At 44.0% G+C, this 19,544-nt stretch overlaps 1 protein-coding gene across 1 annotated transcript; it reads left to right on the forward strand.

Moving 5' to 3' along the window:
- The first annotated feature begins 441 nt into the window (after window positions 1-441).
- Window positions 442-6,866, forward strand: LOC132580049 (interferon-induced very large GTPase 1-like). Its single transcript, XM_060250657.1, has one exon. The coding sequence runs from the start codon at window positions 542-544 to the stop codon at window positions 6,647-6,649; it is 6,108 nt and encodes a 2,035-aa protein (XP_060106640.1). The 5' UTR covers window positions 442-541; the 3' UTR covers window positions 6,650-6,866.
- The last annotated feature ends 12,678 nt before the right edge of the window (window positions 6,867-19,544 follow it).

A 19,544-nucleotide genomic window follows, 5' to 3' on the forward strand; every position in this document is an offset into this window, starting at 1 on the left:
CACAGACCTGCTGGGTAAGCGAGAACAGGTCATTCAGATTCCGAAAGGATTCAAGTTCTGTGGTCCAAGTCAAGGGTCTCGTCTTGATAAAACTGAATTTTCATCTTCAAAAGAAGAATCTATGTTTAGGAAGACTGCAGAGCATTTGGGTCTCAGTTTGAGCCTTGTCTGTAAGCCTGAGGTAAAGGGTATTAGTGCAAAGCCCTCTGCTAGTTATAAGAGAACTTCAGAATCTGCTAAAACCTCCAAGTCTTCTTGTGAACATTCTTATATTTGCACAGCTCAATACAACTACATTCCACTTGCCTTGTGCCAGTTTTCAAGGGACCAGCTCAAGCTTTCCAGTTCAGCTTTGAAAGAGTTAAGAAAGATTGTACGTCTTTCAAGTCATGTTTCTGATGATGATAAGACTAACGTTTTGAAGAGATGTGAGAGCTTTTTCAAGAGATTTGGTTCTCATGTTAACTGTCACGTTCATTTTGGTGGGATATTTTGGTGGAGAGCATCTTCAGAGGGTTTTAAGACACATCAACTAGAAGAAATGAAGAAACAAACCCAAAATGCTCTCTCTGCCTACATGACAGGTTGCTATTCTGGTCAAATTGGTGGCATTTACTTTGGTGGATCCAAAACAGATGCATCATCTGAAGGGACTGATAAAAAGTCATCACATACAGAAATTCAGCTCTTTGTACATAAAACAGGTGGTCCCCCCGAAGTGGATTCACTCATACCATGGAAATCTGGTCTACTGGCTAGTAATAAAACCTGGAGCGTTATTGATCGTGGTGATGAGTTCATACCTGTATGGGACATTGTCTTGTCCAGTCACAAGGAAGATTTTGAAGGTGTTATTGACATTTCTAACACTCTCAGGGAATCCTATGAAGCTCTAACTGGCATAAAGGTAAATAGGATACATGGGGAGGAACTCTTTGGTTTGGGGAAGGAGATCACGGTATTTTTGGAGGGCCTCAAAGAATGGAAGATCACCACTGATCCAGATAAGTTAGTGGAATTGGTTGATTTCAAAAGGAAGCTAAATAATAAAACCAAGTCAGATCAAATGTGGATTAATTTATGCCTGTCAAATCCAGCACTTCAGAATTTCCTGGAACAGATGGTTTTATTATTGAAAAAGGATCCAGTAGCCTCAGACATCAGCCATATGAAACGTCTTCTCCACAGCCTTCTGGATCCTCACATTTATGCAGTTCGGCATTTTTCCAGTTCATCAACCATCATGCAGTGGATCTTTCAGGTTGAAAATGAGCAGCCACAAGCTCCCTCCATTACAGAATTGGCTGACTTTATTAGCATCCTTCAGCAAATGAAGACCAGCATCAAGGATACAGAGTTCAAGCCTGCAGTTTCTGCTGCTGCAGTAGAAAAGGGCAAAGTGAAAATTTGCTCAGATCTGAGCCTGGCTTTTAGCTCCTTACTGAAGGCCCTGAGAGAGAGTTCTCAAGAAAACCTAGCGTTGTTGATGCTATCAATTGCACAGAGTGCAGGATACAGTGTCAAAAATAATGTGTTCCAATGCCACCTTGACCTTCCAGAAATTGACTTTATGTTAAGAGAAATGCCAAAAGCACATGGGAAATATCTGGCTCTTTGTGAGAAGGATGCTTATAGAGCTCAGGCTTACTTAATCCTGACGGGTCTGAGAATATCCGTTGATCATAAAGATGTTCCTTCAGATGAGAAGAACAAACGCTTAGCTTTTATGACTGACCACATGAAAAACCTTTTGACAAATGAAACTGCTTTTGTCCTCACAAAACATAATACCTGCAATAACTGGAACTTGTTGGAAAGAGATTTGGATCACCTCATTGGTGGGAATTATGAAGCTACAAATAATGATCAACAAAAAGAGAACATCTTAAGAGAATTAATGAGAATATTCCTGGAAAGCAACCAGTCAGGGAATTTAGAGTGCAAAGATGTGAGTTCCAACCAGGACAAAACTTGGAGAAATAACCTAAATAATGAGTTTTTAAATTTGATAAAGAGACTTCAGCTGGAACAGTATTATCCAAATAAAATGAAAATGTCAGACTTCCATCTCATTCAGAAAACATCTTTATTTGACAACCACCCTAGTACTGACCAAGAACTGCCATGTTATTTCTTGGAAAAGATATTAATGCTGGACTACCAGGCAAGATATGTGGCTTACAAAGATGAAACTAGTCTTCAGCAAGGTGAAGCCAACATATCAGATGCAAGTGAACACTTAGATGATTTAGATTACATTTTTGAGGATGCTGGCGAGGGATGTCATGAAGTTATTCCAAGCATTCAGAAGTCCATCCACCCAATGGATGTCCAGATGGCCATTTTCTACTGTGCAGATGATTTTATGAGACAGTACATTGCAATGAAGCTCTCATTCTGCCAGTTTGCCCTCCCCCTTTTGGTGCCCATTCCTTGTACTTCACAAATAGAGTTACCTCTTTGGTCTTTCTGCCAGGTCCATAAGCAATGGCAAGAGAAGGGAAGCAAATGTGCAGATAAATTGATCTATCAGGTAGCTACACCAGTAGTGTCTTTCATCAGGTTTAGCACATCTTCATCTTCTAAATCCCAGATTTTGAACAATCTGCTGAGTAAACATAAGCATAATATCTTTTTCCATCGTCATTGTAAAGGGAGCGACAACAACTGTCTCTTGATGAAAGGAGTAGTGGAAATTGCTTGGTACTGTCCAGGGGGGAAGGAAAATGACATGTTTGACACTTGCATTGCATTTACTAATCTTCATGGAGATGCAAAAGAACATAAACAGCAGGTTGATTTTTTGCAGGAGATAGCCTCTGTCACTGTGATTCTCTTGTCAGAACGAGATTTGAATGGAGATAGCCAAACTTTTTTGAAAGAACTCCTCAAGTCTCCCAAACCCTTCATTTTCCTTTGTGCTGACAAAGAACAAATTGGAACTAACAGGCATGCAAAGCGAGTAAAAATAGCTGTCAAAAACCGTAATGAGGCAGCGTTAGTTGAGGAACTGGCACAAGAAATTAAGTCTGCCCTAAACATTTCAAATGCTTGCCATAGCCTTGAGATGTGTGCAGTTGTTGCTCGAAGACATGGCTTTTTTATAGATGAGGACAAAGAGGCATGTAAAACAGGCAAAGCCATGGCAGAAAATATAGTAAATATTCTGAAAGATGAACAAAAGAGGGGAAAAAGCACGCTGCTGCCTCTGCAGGGATCACTATGGCACATGTGGTGTAAGAAAGACAGAGAACAAAACCATTTGCAGTACCATGAGAATATCGGGCTTGAGCAGCAAATAAGCCAAATAAATTCTGCAAAGCAAAGCATAAAGCAAGATCAGTTAAATCAGGCTTTTCCCTTGAATGATCTAATGAAATCACTCCTAACACATCTGTACTCTTCTTCACATAATACCAAAATATACTTTCTAGAGTGGCTGAAAACCTTCATGGCTAGCCAGTCCTATGATCACCTAGCAGTGCTTCAAGAAAAGTACCATGGTGTATGGACCCTGACACCATTTGGAGAAAACAGTGACTTGCATTGTAAACTAGAAGAAATATCAAAGGAAATAAGTGAGTCCACCTTTGGTTTAGAGCATCTTCTGAGAGAGGTTGCTCAGCTTTATGAAGTTTTGGATGTGTTGCCACATGAGAATCAGGTTGTTCAGTTCCTGCCACAGATAGCGGCTGATTTGATTGTTTCAGGATATCCCATGGAGCTGATGGATGGTGATGCATCACATGTGCCAATAAAATGGATTAGTGCAATTTTTGACACATTAGTTGAGAAGTTGGGGGACAAAGAAGTGTTTGTTCTTTGTGTCCTTGGAAGTCAGAGCACAGGGAAGTCAACCCTCCTGAATGCCATGTTTGGTCTTCAGTTCAGAGTCAGTCCAGGGAGATGCACTAAAGGTGCTTTTATGCAACTAGTGAAAGTGGCTGATGAGCTCAGGCCAAAGCTGAACTTTGATTTTGTGCTTGTTGTTGATACAGAAGGACTTCAGCCTCCAGAACTAGAAAACAGAGCAATACGTAGTCATGATAATGAGCTAGCCACTTTTGTCATTGGCCTTGGCAACAAGACAATAATCAATACTTTTGGAGAGAACCCTTCAGAAATGCAAGATGTGCTTCAAATAGCTGTGCAGGCATTTCTGAGGATGAAGAAAGTGAACCTCTCCCCAAGCTGTTTATTTGTGCACCAAAATGCTGGTGAAATAACAACAGAAGAAAAAAACAGGGAAAGCCGAAGACGACTCCAGCATAACCTTGATGAAATGACAGTCACAGCTGCTAAGCAAGAATCCTGTGATGTCAGCTGCTTTAGTGAAGTGATACAATTTGATGTGAACTCTCATATTTACTATTTTCCTCATCTCTGGGAGGGAGAGCTCCCCATGGCCCCACCAAATCCCAGTTACAGCCAAAAGGTACAGGAACTAAAAAGCAAAATTTTCCTGGATGGAGAGTACAAATCACGAGACCTTCTAAAGCTCTCTGAATTAAAAACACACATTCAGAACTTGTGGCAGGCTTTGCTGAATGAAACTTTTGTTTTCAGCTTTAGAAATACCCTGGAGATTGCTGCCTACAGCAGGCTGGAGGACAAATACAGTAAATGGACCTGGCAGTTGAGGAGTTTTATGCTTGATTATAGCCACAAGCTGACCATCCAGATCCAAAATGGAAAAGTCCATGGCATAGACAGATCATTCCTTGAAGAGAGCATTCGGAACACATATGAAGATGTTAAAAAGGATTTGGAAAAGTATTTTAGAGAAGACAAATACAGTGATCTAATTATTCAGTGGAAAGAGAATATTACAATTAAGTTAGACTTTGTACTACAAGATCTCATTAATAAAACTTATCAAAATTGTGAAAAAAACATTAGTCTGAAGAAGCGTCGGAGGAGATATGAACAAAGGAAATCTGTGTACGATGCTGAGTTGTTGAAAAAAAGTAAAAAAGTAGCTCAACACTGCCGAGACCAAGAGCTGAATGAAAGTGAACTGAGAGAGTATTTTAATGGAATGTGGAAAGAATGGATTGCAGAATTATCTCTGCCTGCATCTCACATAAAGACATTAAATATTAGGGCTGATGTGGAACACTTCCTTTCTGAACACTTCAGAAGAGAACATGATATTACAAACAGGATTAAAAAATCCTCTAAATGGACAAGTTTTCCTGGTGAGGCTTTTTATGTCATTTTATTTAAGATGTTGAAGGCATATTTTTTTGATGAGATGTCTCCCAGCCTCCTCCGTATACTGACAAGACAACTAGAGATACTTATTGACAAATACATCAAGATGAAAGAAGAGGAAATTATGAATTATAGTTCTAGCTATTTTCATGAAATAGTGAAAATAATTAATGATAATATACATAGTTTTGAAGAAAAGACACATCTGAAAGCAACATCTTCATACCGAGTAGATATATCACTCTATTTGTGCCAAGTGGCAGCACGGAAGTTTGCAGAACTGTATGAAATCTTCCAGAAAAAAAAAGATCCTATTATCTATTTGAACAGCAAAAAAGAAGACTTCTTTAAATCATTTGCCATATACTTCCAAGGAGCAAAATCAGCCACAACATTTGCTGACTTTTTATGCAGCAGCCTTAAGTTGACAATCCGTAATGCAATCTATGAAAAAACGGCAACTGACATAGTCAATGAGATGATGTCTGAAGACCCAGCTTTCAATGGAAATCGAAAGAACTTGGAAACATACTTGCTGAATCATCTTGCTGAAAAGGAAAATTTTGATAAATACATGGACTACATTTATAATCCAAGTTACTCAATAGCAGAATTTATCCGACAAAGAGTTAATAACTATTGTTTAGATAAAAGAAATCCACAATTAAAGAAGTTCTTGCATTCTAATCTTAATGTTTTCAGTGATCTTATTCTTTGTGCTATCAGTGACTCAACCAGAATTGTTGAAGATGAAGGAGGCAGTGTATCATTGTGGCTGGATGAATTCTGCAGCAGGATTGGAGATTATTTGTATCTTCCAAGGCACACCTTGAGCAACATTGAACACCAAGAAGTCATAAGCGTAAAGTTGATTAAAGAAGCTGTTAGTGATTCACTGGTTCCTGTGCTAGATGATCTCAAAAGAACATTCTCTGAGACTGATTTGGACCCATTTTTTGCAAAGCCTCATGAGATTCTGTTTGATCAGCTACGTGGATGCATGAAGCAGTGCCCATTTTGCAAAGCCATCTGCACAAACACCATTCCAAACCATGATGGAGAACATAGCACTTATTCCCATCGGCCTCAAGCTGTAACAGGTATCCAGTGGGAAGGAACAAATCATTTTGTTACTGATATCTGCTTCAGTATTGTAGCAAGTGATTGTACTTTCACCTGTAATGGGAAGAAAATTCCTTGCAAAAATTATCGAAAAGCAGGATCTGATTATGCAGAGTGGAACATCAAGCCATCCTCATGTAAACAGGATTATTGGAAATGGTTTGTCTGCCACTTTAGAAATGAACTAGAAGATGTCCACCAAGGAGTTTTTGAAGGAAAGGGAACAATACCACATGACTGGGAAAACATATCCAAACGTGACATTGTTCATCAAATGAAAAAACAGCTCTGCAAAACACCCTACAGACTATAAATTGCAGAAAGTCTCAGAACAACCAGCAAATTCCACAGAACAATCAGCACAGTCAACAACCATCTTCCTTATCTTCAAACCCCTTCCTACCCTCCCAGCAATTAACACAGAACAATGGTCACATTCAACAGCCAGTTTCCTTATCACTACCCTTCCAGGAAGCCCCACCAAACAATGGGCACATTCACAAACCAATTGCCCTTTCATCACACCCCCTCCAGCCTAGAAATAGCAGCTTTCCAGCAGCCCTGGCCCCACTCAATGCACAGCAGCCAAGAAGGTCAGAGCGCCTGCTCCAGCTGCAACGCCACTGAGGATGTTCGCAGCTGAGAACGAAACGTCAGGAAGGAAAACTTTCTCCAGTAGAAGAAGGCACTTGATCCCGAAAGATTCTACAAACCCTAATGATGTTACCAGCTGTGAAAACCTGAAATCTTTGAAAAAATAAAAGTCATATTTGAACCTAGAAAATTTTGCTCAGGTAAGAACATAAGAGAAGCCATGTTGGATCAGGCCAACGGCCCATCAAGTCCAACACTCTGTGTCACACAGTGGCAAAAAATTTTATATACACACATACACTGTGGCTAATAGCCACTGATGGACCTGTGCTCCATATTTTTATCTAAATCCTTCTTGAAGGTGGCTAATTGTGGCCGCCACCACCTACTGTGGCAGTGAATTCCACATGTTAATCACCCTTTGGGTGAAGAAGTACTTCCTTTTATCCGTTTTAACCTGTCTGCTCAGCAATTTCATCGAATGCCCACGAGTTCTTGTATTGTGAGAAAGGGAGAAAAGTACTTCTTTCTCTACTTTCTCCATCCCATGCATTATCTTGTAAACCTCTATCGTGTCACCCCGCAGTCGACGTTTCTCCAAGCTAAAGAGTCCCAAGCGTTTCAACCTTTCTTCATAGGGAAAGTGCTCCAGCCCTTTAATCATTCTAGTTGCCCTTCTCTGGACTTTCTCCAATGCTATAATATCCTTTTTGAGGTGCGGCAACCAGAACTGCACACAGTACTCCAAATGAGACCGCACCATCGATTTATACAGGGGCATTATGATACTGGCTGATTTGTTTTCAATTCCCTTCCTAATAATTCCCAGCATGGCGTTGGCCTTTTTTATTGCAAACGCACACTGTCTTGACATTTTCAGTGAGTTATCTACCACGACCCCAAGATCTCTCTCTTGGTCAGTCTCTGCCAGTTCACACCCCATCAACTTGTATTTGTAGCTGGGATTCTTGGCCCCAATGTGCATTACTTTGCACTTGGCCACATTGAACCTCATGTGCCACGTTGACGCCCACTCACCCAGCCTCAACAGATCCCTTTGGAGTTCCTCACAATCCTCTCTGGTTCTCACCACCCTGAACAATTTAGTGTCATCTGCAAACTTGGCCACTTCACTGCTCACTCCCAACTCTAAATCATTTATGAACAAGTTAAAGAGCATGGGACCCAGTACCGAGCCCTGCGGCACCCCACTGCTTACCGTCCTCCACTGCGAAGACTGCCCATTTATACTCACTCTCTGCTTCCTATTACTCAGCCAGTTTTTGATCCACAAGAGGACCTGTCCTTTTACTCCATGACTCTCAAGCTTTCTAAGGAGCCTTTGATGAGGAACTTTATCAAAAGCTTTCTGGAAGTCAAGGTAAACAACATCTATTGGGTCTCCTTTGTCCACATGTTTGTTCACCCCCTCAAAGAAATGTAACAGGTTAGTGAGGCAAGATCTTCCCTTGCAGAACCCATGCAGAGTCTTCCTCAATAACCCGTGTTCATCAATGTGCCTACTCATTCTGTCCTTGATAATGGTTTCTACCAACTTTCCCGGTATTGAAGTCAGACTCGCTGGCCTGTAATTTCCCGGGTCTTCTCTGGAACCTTTTTTAAAGATGGGGGTGACATTTGCTACCTTCCAGTCCTCAGGAACAGAGGCAGATTTCAATGAAAGATTACAGATTTTTGTTAGAAGATCCACAAGTTCAACTTTGAGTTCTTTCAGAACTCTCGGATGTATGCCATCCGGACCCGGTGACATTAGTTTTTAATTTGTCTATCAGTTGTAGGACCTCCTCTTTTTTTCACCTCAATCTGACTCAGGTCTTTCAATACCCCTTCCAAAATTAGTGGTTCTGGGGCGGGCAAAAAGTTCTCATCTTCCACAGTGAAGACGGAGGCAAAAAATTCATTTAGCGTCTCAGCCATTTCCCTATCTTCCTTCAGTAATCCTTTTACCCCATGGTCATCCAGGGGCCCCACTGCCTCCCTGGCTGGTTTCCTACTTCTAATATATTTGAAGAAAGTTTTATTGTTGGTCTTTATGTTTTTTGCAATATGCTTCTCATAGTCCCTTTTTGCCTGCCTGATCACAGTCTTGCATTTGATTCGCCACAGCCTGTGTTCCCTTTTACTAATCTCACTTGGACTGGTTTTCCACCGCTTAAAGGAGTCCTTCTTACCTTTTACAGCTTCCATTACTTTGTTTGTTAACCACGCAGGCCTTTTCTTATGCCTGTTTGTGCCTGTCCTAACTTGTGGTATGTATTTTATCTGAGCTTCTAGGATTATAGTTTTAAATAGCATCCAAGCTTCCCCAAGGGTTTTGACCGTATGTACCTTTCCTTTCAGTTTCCTCCTCAAATGCCTCCTCATCTCAGTGTATTTACCCCTTTTAAAGTTAAACGTGGTTGTGGCGGTCTTTTTGGACAACTCCCTATTTATACAAACGGTGAAATCAATAACATTATGGTCACTGCTCCCAAGTGGCGCAATCACTTTTACATCTCTCACCAAATCTTGGGCATTACTTAGGACCAAATCCAGGATCGCCCCACCCCTGGTAGGTTCTGAGACCATCTTCTCCATAGCACAGTCATTGAGAGCATCAAGAAACTCAATCTCTTTCTCTCGACCAGAACACAAATTGACCCAATCAATCTGCGGGTAGTTAAAATCACCTATTACGACACAGTTTTTACGTTTAGCTGCTATCTTTAAGCCTTCCATCATATTATAATCGTCCTCTCTCTTTTGATTTGGTGGGCGATAACAAACTCGCATAGTTAAATTTCCTTTTGGGCCCTCTATTTCAACCCAAAGCATTTCTAAAAGTGAATCTAATTCTCTGATCTCAGTCTTACTGGACTGTATATCCTCTCTGACATACAGAGCCACCCCACCTCCAAGCCTTCCCTCCCTATCCTTCCGATATAGCTTATATCCAGGAATCACCGTGTCCCACTGATTCTCTCATTCCACCAAGTTTCTGAAATTCCCACAATGTCTATGTTTTCTCCCAACACTAAACATTCCAATTCACCAATTTTACTTCGAACACTTCTAGCATTTGCATACAAACATCTATAATTTCCCAGGCGAGCTAGGCCCACCACCTTCCTCCTGCCGCCTCGAGACTCTGGCAGACAGTCCATATTGTTATCTTCACAGTGGACAACTCTGGTCCGTTACCCGGTAGAAGAATAGCAGCTAACCCTTCATCTCTTTGAGACAAGTCCTCCCGAACCAGAGACATTTCATCTCCTGTCAGCTTTCCCCCAAGATTTAGTTTAAAAACTGCTCTGCCACCTTTTTGATTTTAAGCGCCAGCAGCCTGGTTCCATCCGGGGACAAGTGGAGACCGTCTCTTTTGTACACCTTCCGCTTGTTCCAGAAAGCATCCCAGTGCCTAACAAACTTAAACCCTTCCTCCTTACACCATCGTCTCATCCACACATTGAGACTTCTAATTTGTGCCTGTCTCTCCTGCCCTGCACGTGGAAGAGGTAGCACTTCTGAGAAGGCTACCTTGGAGGTCCTGGCCTTAAGTCTCCCGCCTAGCAGCCTAAATTTTTCCCCCAGGACCTCACGACTGCATTTCCCCACATCGTTGGTGCCAACATGCACCACAACCACCGGCTGCTCCCCAGCACTGTCTATCAGTCTATCTACTACACGCGTAATGACAGCTACCTTCGCACAAGGCAGGCAAGTCACCATACGGTCAGTACGCGGTTTCGCCACCCAGCTGTCTACTTGCCTAAGGATAGAATCACCAACTACCAAAACCAAAACCCCCCCTCTCCCCCTGCTCAGGGATGGTTCCTTGGCGCGAAAGGATACCCGCTCACCAACCGAAGAAAAGGTCCCTTCTAAGAGCGCATTCCCCTTGTGCTCAGCCTGGTGCCCTGTTCCCTCTCGACCCTCACGCTCTCTGGCAGCAACGGGGCTGCTACGTTCAGAGCGGGGCTCATCTAATACGCCCCCGAGAGTCTTCCCCAAGTGCCTAACTGACCGTCTCTGCTTCTCCAGGGCAGTCACCTCGGCCTCAAGGGTAATCAGCCAAAGATTATTTACAGAATGATAAACCCACAAATTTCTGCCTAGGATGGCACTGTCATTTTAAAACAAAAAGAGCTGAAGCCTCTTGTTTCCTCAGCCAAAGAGCTGAACTAGATATGACATTGGGCACAAGTTGGGTTCAGGGATCCCACACCCTCACTTGTATGAAGTCACAGCTAAAAGTTACTGCTTTTAAAGAAAGACTGAAAGTGTGCCGGGGACCAATTCAAATTGGGGCTATGGCCCTGCAGAAAAAAAGGGGCTGTTACCTCATTAGCTGTAACTCTATATGAGTTGATTCAGAAGACATCCAGACCCAACCAACCTAATCTATATGTTATTATTGATCTGATATAGGCCTGACTATGATAGACAAAACAATTTTACATGGCAGCGGCATAACTATGTGATCTCAGGAGCTTAGATATGTGCCAAGGCCACATGAAGATGATAATTCAACTGTTTGCCTTGCTTATGCTTATTTGTGGTGATGAAGATGTGATGAACAATAATGAAGTTCCTTGATTACAACATGATGGATAAGAGAGTTTTAGTAGAAGAAACACATCAGGTGGATCACCCAACATAAAATATTTGAGTAATAAATTATAATTGGATAGCCAAGAAAAATGTGTAACTTTGCTTAAGAACAGGAGAAGCTACTATTGATCAATGGAAAAAAGTATGAAAAACTAGAGTAGAACACATCTTCCAGTTGTCAAATTTAATCCCATCTTCAACACACTCTTTCCTTTGTTTCTTGCATTATTTTGCTTCTTTCTGGTTGTTGCATATTCCTTTTCTCAGTATGGGGTATTTTTGTAGTATTCCATCTGGGAACTAAGAAATGGTAGAATAGAAGAAAAGTAAGTTTTTATATCCCACTTTTCTCTACCTTAAGGAATCTCAAAGTGGCTTTCGATTGCCTTCCCTTCCTCTCCTCACAAAGGCACCTTGTGAGCTAGGTGGGGCTGAGAGAGTTCTGAAAAAACCATGACTTGGCCCAGGGTCATCCAGCAGGCTTCAGGTGGTGGAGAAGAGGAGAATCAAACCTGGTTCTCCAGATTAATTCGCTGTTCTTAACTGCTATACCACAGTGGCTATGCAAACTGCTTTGTAGAAACACGAGGAGGGAGAGGGGTGAGTCGAGCGAGTGGGGTAGCCGTGGAGGGTGACGGAGCTGAGAGGGTGTGAGCGAGCGGAGGAGTGGACTGCCCCCCGGGACGTAGGTCTCGGTGGACACCCCGGTGGACACCCCGGTCTCTGTCTTCGCCCCCCCTTTCTTCCTCTTGCTCTTCCTCCCTGCGCCCCTCTTGCCCCTCCCCGCTCCCGTATTCTTCTGCCCCCACCCCCCTCACCCGAGGCAGGGCCATCAGCCAAGAAGCTCTCCCACCCATGCTTCAAAAGATCATACTAAGAACAGCACCCAAAAACTGTCTCTATACCAGAAAACAGCACCTGCACTTTAAAGCCGCTACGAAGCGCCGAAGACGCCTAAAACCTGGACATTCGTTTTTAAAAGATTTCACACCAACTAACAGCACTTTAAGAACTACACCCTACCTCACCTCCTTAATTTATCTTTGCTGTCTAATGAACTACTGATCACTTATTAGAATTATTAGCAATGAACTAATTTAATTTGATTAGAAATTGGATTAGAAATTTTAAATTGATTAGAAATTGGATTATTACTGTGTATTTTATGTATTTAAATGCATATTGGATTAATTAATTTAACTGATTATTTATTCATGTTAGCACTTTAAATTTTAGGAATTAGGTTTTAGTACTGTGCTAAGTAAGAATTATTTATTTACTAATCAATTAGGAAAGATTTTAGTGATCTGGATAATTAGGAACCAAGGACGGGGGTGGGCTGGGGATCTGTGCTGTTTATGTAAATTAGTCAGTTGAACTTAACAATAACCATCAAAGAATAGGCTTGGGATGACCGGTCAGGGGATTTCAGTGCTCCTGGGGAGGGGAAGATATGACGGTGGGAATGGACGGAAATATGAGAGAAGGAGACAGAGACAAAATAGTGCTCGGCCCCCTTCTAGTCTACTTCCCATCCCAACGGTGACAAGTAGGGGGACCAAGAGAATTTGCCCGCGTCTGACACTGGTGCTATGCAACGCCAGGTCTATAAATAATAAGACCGAGACCATCAAGGACTTCCTGCTTCGGCAGGATGCAGACCTGGCTTGCGTGACCGAGACCTGGGTTCAAGAGGGAGAGACAACGGCACTCTCCCAGATGACTCCCCCGGGTTACTCGGTCTTCCACCAGTCGCGGATTAGCGGGCGGGGGGGCGGTATTCATGCAGGAGGCTTACTCCTTCCGGGCCCTCCCAGCCCCAAAGATCGATGGTGTTGAATGTGTCGGCCTTGTGTTGGATGTCGGGGAGAGGTTGGCGATCTGGCTGGTGTACCGTCCGCCTAACGCACCGGCCAGCGCCTTACCATCCCTGATGGAGGCGGTGTCCGGCTGGGCGTTGGAGTACCCAGGGCTTCTGGTCCTGGGTGACTTCAATGTCCACGCCGATGACGCGGCGTCCACTCAGGCGATGGACCTAGTGTCTTCCATGGCGACACTGGGACTCTCCCAATTTGTTACGACTCCCACACATCAGGCTGGGCACACATTAGATCTGATCTTTGCGGCCGGGATTAAAGTGAACGAAATCGCGACGGAGGCGATACCATGGTCGGATCACTTAGCCCTCAAGGCTCGTATGGAGACGCTACCACAACCCTGTAAGGGCGGAGAGCCTATTTTGGCTCGCCCGCGGAGCCTGATGGACCCGGAACGGTTCCAAACAGCTCTTCGGGATCCTTGGCCCCCTTGCGATTCCCTTGATGCCCTGGTTGATGCCTGGCAAGACCGGCTATCTGGGGCAATCAACGAGATCGCACCCTGACGTCCTCTGCGCCCTCGTTCAAGGCTGGCTCCCTGGTATACCCTGGAGCTACGCCAGTTGAAACAAGGACTCCGACGACTAGAGATGCAGTGGCGGCGCATTCGTGGCGAAGCGGCGAGAACATCCTACAGAACGTTTATGAGGTCGTATGAGATGGCAGTCAAGACCGCGAAGAAGAAGTACTTCGCGGCCAAGATTGCGTCTGCAAATTCGCGCCCGGCACAATTGTTTAAAATAATTGGACATTTAACTACACTGCCCCAGGGCAGACCAAACGTCAGAGAATTAGAAATAGGCTGTGAGGCTTTTGCGACATTTTTTGCAGACAAAATCACGTCGCTCCGCCAGGACCTGCCCATCACCTTAGATACAGCACATGAGCCCGAGGCCCCTTGCCTGTCTTCTGATTTAACTCTGGATCATTTCGACCCGCTCAGCCTGGAGGAAGTTGACGGAATTCTCTCCTCTGCGCGCCCCACAACTTGTGATTTGGACCCATGCCCCTCCTGGCTAATTAAATCCTGCCTGAGGGAGCTTGAATGTCCTCTACGGGACATCATAAATAGATCCCTCTCGGAGGGGCGCTTTCCATCATCCCTGAAAGAGGCTTTGGTCCGACCCCTCTTGAAAAAAAGTACAGCAGACCCGGCCGAATTGGCAAACTACCGACCGGTCTCTAATTTACCGTTTTTAGGTAAAATGATAGAGAGGGCAGTGGCGTCGCAGTTGCAGAGTTTTCTGGATGACGCTTCCATCCTAGACCCTTGCCAGTCCGGCTTTCGCCCGGGTCATGGGACGGAGACAGTACTGGTCGCCCTGGTAGATGATCTCCAACGGCATCTGGATCGGGGCGGTGTGGCGGTGCTGATGCTGTTGGATCTGTCGGCCGTGTTCGACACGGTCGACCATCGGCTACTGACCCGCCGCCTCGCCGATATAGGGGTGAGGGGGTCTGCCTTACAATGGCTCTCCTCCTTCCTCGAGGATCGGGGACAAAGGGTGGCAATTGGTGGCGAGCGGTCCCGGAGGCGCACACTGGATTGTGGAGTGCCTCAAGGGGCAGTTCTCTCACCAATATTATTCAATATCTATATGCGCCCTCTTGCCCAGATTGCCAGGAGATATGGACTTGGGTGCCACCAATATGCAGATGACACCCAACTCTATCTGCTGATGGACGGCCGGCCTGGCTGCGTCCCTGAAAATTTAGACCGGGCCTTGCAGGATATGGCAATGTGGTTGAGGGGGAGCGGGCTGAAATTGAATCCAGCGAAGACAGAAGTCCTTTGTCTGGGTCGGGGCGCCCGGGAAGGGGAAATACCTCTCCCGGTCTTCGACGGGGCGCCGCTGAAAGCGACGCACCGGGTTAGGAGTCTGGGAGTTTTACTGGAGCCTTCTTTATCAATGGAGGCCCAGATTGCAGCCACTTCCAAGTCAGCCTTTTTTCACCTGAGGCGGGCAAGGCAGTTGGCTCCCTTCCTAGAGCGCCAAGACCTGGCAACGGTACTTCACGCAACGGTCACCTCGAGACTGGATTACTGTAATGCCCTCTACATGGGGCTGCCTCTGTACCGAACCCGGAAGCTGCAGCTGGTGCAGAACGCAGCGGCCAGACTGTTGTTGGGGCTCCCTAAATGGGAGCACATACAGCCTGGGCTGCGCGAGCTGCACTGGCTGCCAGTTACATACCGGATTCGTTACAAAGTGCTGGTCATTACCTTTAAAGCCCTATATGGTCGAGGACCTGTCTACCTTAGGGACCGTCTCTCCCCATACGAACCCCAGAGAGCACTGAGGTCAGCTGGAAAAAACTTGTTGACCACCCCCGGACCGAAAGAGGTGAAGCTGCAATGCACCCGTAACCGGGCCTTCTCCTCTGCAGCGCCGAACCTATGGAACCAACTTCCAGAGGAAATGCGGGCCCTGCGGGACCTTGAACAATTCCGCAGGGCCTGCAAGACCTTCCTCTTCCGACTGGCTTTCGCTGACGAAGAAAGAAATTGCTAATGATTACCGCCATTATAAAAGCACAATTAGCATTAGCACTTTTATCAATTTAATTAAGTGATTTTAAACTTATCAGAATTTTTTAATGTTTAATGTTAATGTAACCTTGTCTTTTGTATAAGGGAAATTGAATGATGTTGTTAGCCGCCCTGAGCCTGCTCCGGCGGGGAGGGCGGGATATAAATAAAATAAATAAAAAAAAAATACAATGGCTTAGAAGGCTGAGCTTAGCTTTTAACTAAATGGGCTGGAGATGATTGGGAGATTACTCTTGTATATCTTATTATTATGTAATTGTTTATTTCATTTTATTAACTGATCTGTATCTTTTAGAAGTTTTTCCTGAAATGCCTTATAAATTCATTTTTAAACAGCCATGTTTAGGCAGGTTTTTCAGTATCCTGTATTATCTTTGATTGAAGAGTTTATAGCTTTTGTGTTATTTGTTGGTTTGAACATTGTGATTAATAAACCAAGGTGTTGGTCGTTAGTTTTAAGGCCCGTTACGGCCAGGGGCCTGCATATCTTTGGGACCACCTCTCCCCATTTGCACCCCCTAGGGTTCTGAGGTTTGCTACTCAACATCTTCTCATAGTCCCTGATCCTAAGGATGCTCAGCTGGCTTCAACGAGGGCCAGGGGCTTTTTGATCTGGGCCCCTACCTGGTGGAATGAGCTCCCACTGGAGATCCAGGCCTTATTGAGGTTTCGCAGGGCCTGTAAGACAGAGCTCTTCCACCAGGCTTTTAATTAATCCAGCGGGCGTCCGTTGAAAGTCATCACTTCCTCCAGCATTTCACCATTATGGTGTTTATGTCTGACTTTTAGTTATCAACCACATGCTGTTGGGTAGTTTTGCCACCTATGTCTGTAAGATTGTTTATTGTGCTGCTCCTGATTTTGAACTGCTTGTTTTTATGTTATTTTGTTTGATTTTACTGTTGTAAGCCACCCTGAGCCTGCTTGCGGGATATAAATCCAAAAATTAAATTGAATTAAACCATTATTTTAATCCAACTACTGAGGCTGTGTGCATTCCTCAGTGGTCAGTGTTCTCTTACTATTAGTGGGAAATTGGTACCCAGATTTTCACATGGCGGTAGAGGAAAGTGCTGTCACATCACAGCTGACTTATGGCAACCTTGTAGGGTTCTCAAAGCAAAAGATGTTCAGAAGTGGAGTGTTCAGAAGGAAAGGAATGGTTTACCATTGTCTTCCTCCATGTCACAGCCTTGGTATTGCTTGGGATCAGAGGGCATCTCGTTACCTAGAATTTCATTTATCACCCTGAAGATATCTGCCCAGAATTTCTCTACTTGTAGGCATGACTACCAAATGTGTTATATAGTAATATATAATGTCCAGAGGAGGGCAACGAAGATGGTGAGGTGTCTGAAAACCAGGTTCTATGAGGAGAGGTTGAAGAAGCTAAGTATTTTTAGCCTGGAGAGGTAATGACTGAGGTGATATGATCACATAAGAGAAGCCATATTGGATCAGGCCAATGACCCTTCCAGTCCAACACTCTGTGTCACGCAGTGGCCAAAAAAAAACCCAAACAGGTGCCATCAGGAGGTCCATCAGTGGGGCCACGACACTAGAAATCTTCCCACTGTTGCCTCTCCCAAGCACCAAGAATACAGAGCATCACTGTCCCAGACAGAGAGTTCCAAAAATATGCTGTGGCTAATAGCCACTGATGGACCTCTGCTCCATATGTTTATCCAATCCCCTCTTGAAGCTGTCTATGCTTGCAGCCACCACCACCTCCTGTGGCATTGAATTCCACGTGTTAATCACCCTTTGGGTGAAGAAGTACTTCCTTTTATCTGATCTAACCCGACCTCAGAAATTTCATTGAGTGCCCACAAGTTCTTGTATTGTGAGAAAGGGAGAAAAAGACTTCTTTCTCTACTTTCTCCATCCCATGCATAATCTTGTAAACCTCTATCATGTCACCCCTGAGTCAACGTTTCTCCAAGGTAAAGAGTCCCAAGTGTTTCAACCTTTCTTCAGAGGGAAAGTATTCCCAGGGCCAGTGCTAGGCTTTCTGGCGCCCTAAGCAAATCGCCCACTAGTGCCCCCTCCCATTATTAAAAAAGATAGGGAAATTGAAGAGTGCCAAGAAACTTTTCACATTTTTAATTTACTGATGTTTAATTTTATTTTATTTTTCAAAAAAAATATGTTATAAAAAAAATTGTGAGAATAAGTGCTTGCCGGCCATGTCAGGAAAGAGGGTGGCAGGATAGGATGTGGTGGGAAGCCAAGTCACACATCGGGGAGAGGAGGGTAGCTTGGCTTTGTTGAGGGCTGCTTGTTGATGGAGAGGACAAGGTGACAGCGGTCAGGAGCCAGAGTCATGTGTCAGGAAGGGGGCGCCCAGTGGTGCCCCCTAGGCCAGGGGGCGCCCTAGGTGACTGCCTACTTTGCCTTCTCCCACGCACCCTTTAATCATTTTAGTTGCCCTTTTCTGGACTTTTCCCAATCCTATAATATCTTTTTTGAGGTGCAGTGACCAGAATTGTACACAGTTCTCCAAATGAGGCTGCACCATCGATTTATACAGGGACATTATACTGGCTGATATGTTTTCAATTCCCTTTCTAATAATTCCAAGCATAGCATTGGCCTTTTTTATTGAAGTTGCATACAGTCTCAACATTTTCAATTAGTTATCTACCCGACCCCAAGATCTCTCTCTTGGTCAGTCTCCTCAACTTCACCATCAACTTGTATTTATAGTTAGGATTTTTGGCCCCAATGTGCATTACCTTACACTTGGCCATGTTGAACCTCATTTGGATTGCCTCACAATCCTCTCTGGTTCTCACCACCCTGAACAATTTTGTGTAATCCACAAATTTAGCCACTGCTTACTCCCAACTCCAAATCCTTAATGAACAAGCTAAAAAGCATCAGACCCAGTACTGAGCCCTACGGCACCCCACTGCTTACCACCCTCCACTGAGAAAATTGCCCATTCATACTCACTCTGTTTCCTTTTAATTAGCCAGTTTTTGATCCAGAAGAGGGCTAGTCCTTTTATTCCATGACTCTTGAGCTTACTTAGGAGCCTTTGATGAGGATTAGACTAACCTAATCGCTTTTTTTGAGAAAGTGACTACCTTGCTGGATCAGGGGAATACTGTAGACATCGTTTATCTTTATTTCAATAAGGCTTTTGATAAGGTTCCACATACTATCCTTGTAGACAAGTGGGTAAAATGTGGTTTGGATCCTGTTACCATTAGGTGGATCTGTAACTGGTTGACAGGTCACACCCAAAGAGTGCTTGTGAATGGTTCCTTATCCTCTCAGAGAGAAGTAACAAGTGGAATGCCTCAAGGATCTGTCCTGGGGCCTGTTTTGTTCATCATCTTTATAAATTATTTGGATGAAGGAATAGAGGGAATGCTTATTAAATTTGCCGATGATACCAAATTGGGAGGGGTTGCAAACTCAGAAGAAGACAGAAACAGGATACAGGATGACCTTGACAGGCTGGAAAACTGGCCTAAAACAAATAAAATGAATTTTAACAGGGATAAACGTAAAGTTAGGCATTTAGGTAGGAAAAATTCAATGCATGGTTATAGGATGGGGGAGACTTG

The sequence above is a fragment of the Heteronotia binoei genome, chromosome 1 (genome assembly GCF_032191835.1).
Source record: "Heteronotia binoei isolate CCM8104 ecotype False Entrance Well chromosome 1, APGP_CSIRO_Hbin_v1, whole genome shotgun sequence".
Taxonomy (NCBI): Eukaryota; Metazoa; Chordata; class Lepidosauria; order Squamata; family Gekkonidae; genus Heteronotia; species Heteronotia binoei.

What these genes read in the sequence shown, in the direction of transcription:
- LOC132580049 (XM_060250657.1), top strand. Translation starts at nt 542, where the DNA reads ATGAAGAAACAAACCCAAAATGCTCTCTCTGCCTACATGACAGGTTGC.